This window comes from Myotis lucifugus, unplaced genomic scaffold, assembly GCF_000147115.1.
Source record: "Myotis lucifugus unplaced genomic scaffold, Myoluc2.0 scaffold_484, whole genome shotgun sequence".
Lineage (NCBI taxonomy): Eukaryota > Metazoa > Chordata > Mammalia > Chiroptera > Vespertilionidae > Myotis > Myotis lucifugus.
This window is the reverse complement of record NW_005871532.1, coordinates 230537-234226: the sequence shown is the minus strand read 5'-3', so window position 1 is coordinate 234226 and position 3690 is coordinate 230537. Positions and strand designations below refer to the sequence as shown.

The following is a 3690-nucleotide window of genomic DNA, read 5'->3' as shown; positions in this document are numbered from 1 at the left end:
TAATAGAGATAACCAGCCCTACGCCTTGTAATCGAATTGTGTTCCTCTCCATTCGCGATTTGAAGCAACAGTCCATACAATGGGCCAAAAAGAACGGAAAGAAGATAACCCTGGAAAGAATTTAACAAGAGTGCCTATAGCTCCTCATTCGCCGCCCCTCTCCATTATACAGAGTGAACGCCCAGGCTATAACTCCAAAAGAAGATTCTATATCACCTGATTACCTACACCTAATTAAACAGTCCCTAGTCTCACCTACTCAAGGTGTGCCTCACCACATAACAAAGAAAACAGAATTTCCGGAGATGAGGCCCAGAAGTCAGGATTTTAAAAAGATTCCCAGGTGATTCTAATGTGCAGCCAAAGGTTGAGAACCGCTGGTCTAGAGCAGTGATTGGCAAACTGCAGCCCCTTGAGTGTGGCCCTTCCACAAAATACCACGTGCGAGCGCACACGTATAGGGCGATTTGAAACTTCATGGCCACACTCAAGGGGCCAAAGAGCCGCATGTGGCTCGCGAGCCGCAGTTTGCCGACTACTGGTCTAGAGGATGAGGAGTGGGCGGTGTCCACCAGCCACTGTGGGCGTTACATGGGGGGATGTCTCCTGCGCCGGGCCACCAGTGCCTGGTGCCTGGTCAGTGGTCATCAAAGTTGAATATCATTGCCCTAGCCGGTTTGGCTTGGTGGATAGAGCATCGGCCTGCGGACTGAAAGGTCCCAGGTTCGATTCCGGTCAAGGGCATGTACCTTGGTTGCAGGCACATCCCCAGTAGGGAGTGTGCAGGAGGCAGCTGATCGATGTTTCTCTCTCATCGATGTTTCTAACTCTCTATCTCTCTCCCTTCCTCTCTGTAAAAAATCAATAAAATATATGTTTTTAAAAAGTTGAATATCATTAAATTTTCCCTTTTATCAGTGGCTGCTTCAGAGTCCTGGTTGCAGAGTCTGGTAACTAGGGGTTTTCTGACATAGTTCTCTGCAGGCCCAGTGAGCTTCTGTTGACTAACTAAAGGAAAACCACCACTGCTCCTCCGACAGCGACTGCTCTAAGAGGAGCTATCGCAAGCACCGGGCACTGTTCCAGAAGCTTTGAAAATTGGGCCTCACTTTATCTTGTAACTACGTGATGAGGGAGATGTTATTGCGCCCATTTTACAGATGAGGAAAAGAGGTTTAGAGAGGGCAAGCAACCTGCCCAGGGTGGCACTGCTAGCGGCAGAGCAGGGCTTAGACCAGGCCAGTTCGACTCCAAAGCCCTTGTCCATTCTGCCGTACGACATTGCTCTTCAGAGAATCCATGCCCCCCTGCCCACCTGGGGAACAAAGGCCAAACCAGCCCCTGGCCCTGGGAAGAGACACGTCTGTGACCGTGTGGAAGTCCAGATGTCGAGCTGTCACCACTCAGCCCTCATTACTTCATTTGGGTTAAGAAAATCAGTATTCGTAATTCAAAGTTTGTCTTTAAAAATCAAATGTTTATTAACCTCCTGCCATGTGCTTAGCATTGTGGAGGTGCCATGAAAGAAGCAGAAGTATCAAATATGAAGTTTATAGTCTAGTGGCAGAAATGGGACCAGCACATTTGAAACAATAAAGGGCATCTTTAAATCGGTAGCATCTCTCCAGCTGTTGAACTTCAGTCATGTAGTATTGTAGAACTTCAGTCATGAACACTGGAACATGAACAGAAAGACCAGCCAGTCAAAAGGTAAAAAATATAGAAATAGGCCCAAACACTGAAGAGAAGTTACTATCAAATAAAGTGGCATTTCAATTCATTGGAGAAAAATAGCTAAATTCCTCCTTCACCCTTCACTCCAAATTAAAATTCAGACAAAACCAAAATTAAGCAAAAAATTCTTAAGTTATGAAAGTACTAGAAAAAAACAAAGGAGTTTTTGTTTGGTTGGGTTTGGTAATCTTGTAGTAGGTATATCCTTTTCTAAGCAAAACACCGAAAGCCATAAGGGAAAATCTGATAAATTTGACCACTTTAAAATTTCTACATGTCAAAAACATCATAAAAACAATCAAATACGTGTCTGAAAAAGCAGAGTCAAATGACAAATGAAAAACATTTAATAACAACTGAATGACAAATATCTATTTTTATAAAGATATCTCATAATTTAATAAGACAAAATGTGCAAAGGTCATTGAAAGACAGTTAACAGAAAAGGACACACAAATGAGTTATAAACAATGAAAAGATGATGGACCGCACAATGAACACGGATATAACAGATAGAGCATTTTTACTGTGATAAAGTACATACAACAGAACTTATGCATATAAGCACTTCTAGTGCACACTTCACTGCCCTTAAGTACGTCCATATTGTGCAACCACCACCACTATCCGTTTCCAGAGTTCTTTTCATCTTACAAAACTGCAACTCCACACCCATTAAACAATAGCCCTCCATTCCCAGCCCCCAGTAACCAGCGTTCAAATTGCTGTCTCTTCGAACTTGAGTACTTTAGATACTACATGTGAGTGGAATCATGTAGTATTTGTCTTTTTATGAGTAGCTTATTTCACTTCGTATAATGCCCTCAAGGTTCATCAATGTTGTAGTGTAATGCAGAACTCCCTTCCTTGTCAAAGCTGAATAATATTCTATTTATGCATATACCACATTCTGTTTATCCATTCATTCATCAATGGGCACTTGGGCTGCTTCTACATTCTAGCTATTGTGAATAATGCTATGAACATGGCTGAACATATATCTTTTTGAGATACTTTTTTTCAAATATTTTTAGTATATACCTAGATGTGGAATTATTGGATCATATGGTAATTTCCATTTTTAATTTTTTGAGGACCTGCCATAGTGTTTTCCCCAGCAGTGACGCCATTTTACTTTCCATCAACAGTGCACAAGGGTTGTAATTTCTCCACTCTTTGCCAACACTTGCTATTTTCCTGTGTTTTTTTAATGTGTATTTTTTTATTGTTGATAGTATTATAGATGTCTCCCCTTCCACCCCCTTTTATCCCCTATCCTCCCAGCCCCAACCCACCCACCCCCAGGTCTTCATCCCCTATTGCCCTTGTCGATGGGCTATGCATATCCTATATAATAAAAAAGCCTAATATGCTAAGGTGTCCAGTCATCTGGTCATCCGTTCAACCAATCAAAGCATAATATGCTAATGATATGCTAAGGGCCGCTCAACCGCACGCTATGACGTGTACTGACTACCAGGGGGCAGACAGTCAACCATTTCGAACAGTTGCTATGACGTGTACTGACCACCAGGTGAGTAGACCAGCCATGGCAAACTACGGCCCGTGGGCCGGATCCGGCCCGTTTGAAATGAATAAAACTAAAAAAAAAAAAAAAGACGGTACCCCTTTTATGTAATGATGTTTACTTTGAATTTATATTAGTTCACACAAACACTCCATCCATGCTTTTGTTTCCGGGCCTCCGGTCCAGTTTAAGAACCCATTGTGGCCCTCGAGTCAAAAAGTTTGCCCACCCCTGGTGTAGATGCTCAAACTGGTAGGTTAGCTTGCTGCTGGGGTGCAGCCGATAGGGACTGAGCAAGACGGTCCAGACACACCCTGGGACCCTCTTACGGTCCTCCCCAGCTGGCCAACCTCCTATGTCCCTCCCAGCCCCGATCATGCACCAGTGGGGTTGGTGGCCCTCCTGCGCCCTCTCACAATCCAGGACCC

The 3690-nt window shown here is 43.6% G+C and overlaps 1 protein-coding gene across 1 annotated transcript in view; it reads left to right on the top strand.

Annotated features, from left to right (window-relative positions):
• Window positions 1-3690, top strand: part of TECTA (tectorin alpha) — a 107428-nt gene that overhangs the window by 48149 nt on the left and 55589 nt on the right. The window contains 1 exon segment of the mRNA XM_023744715.1: window positions 2435-2495. Coding sequence (XP_023600483.1) covers window positions 2435-2495 — 61 coding nt within the window.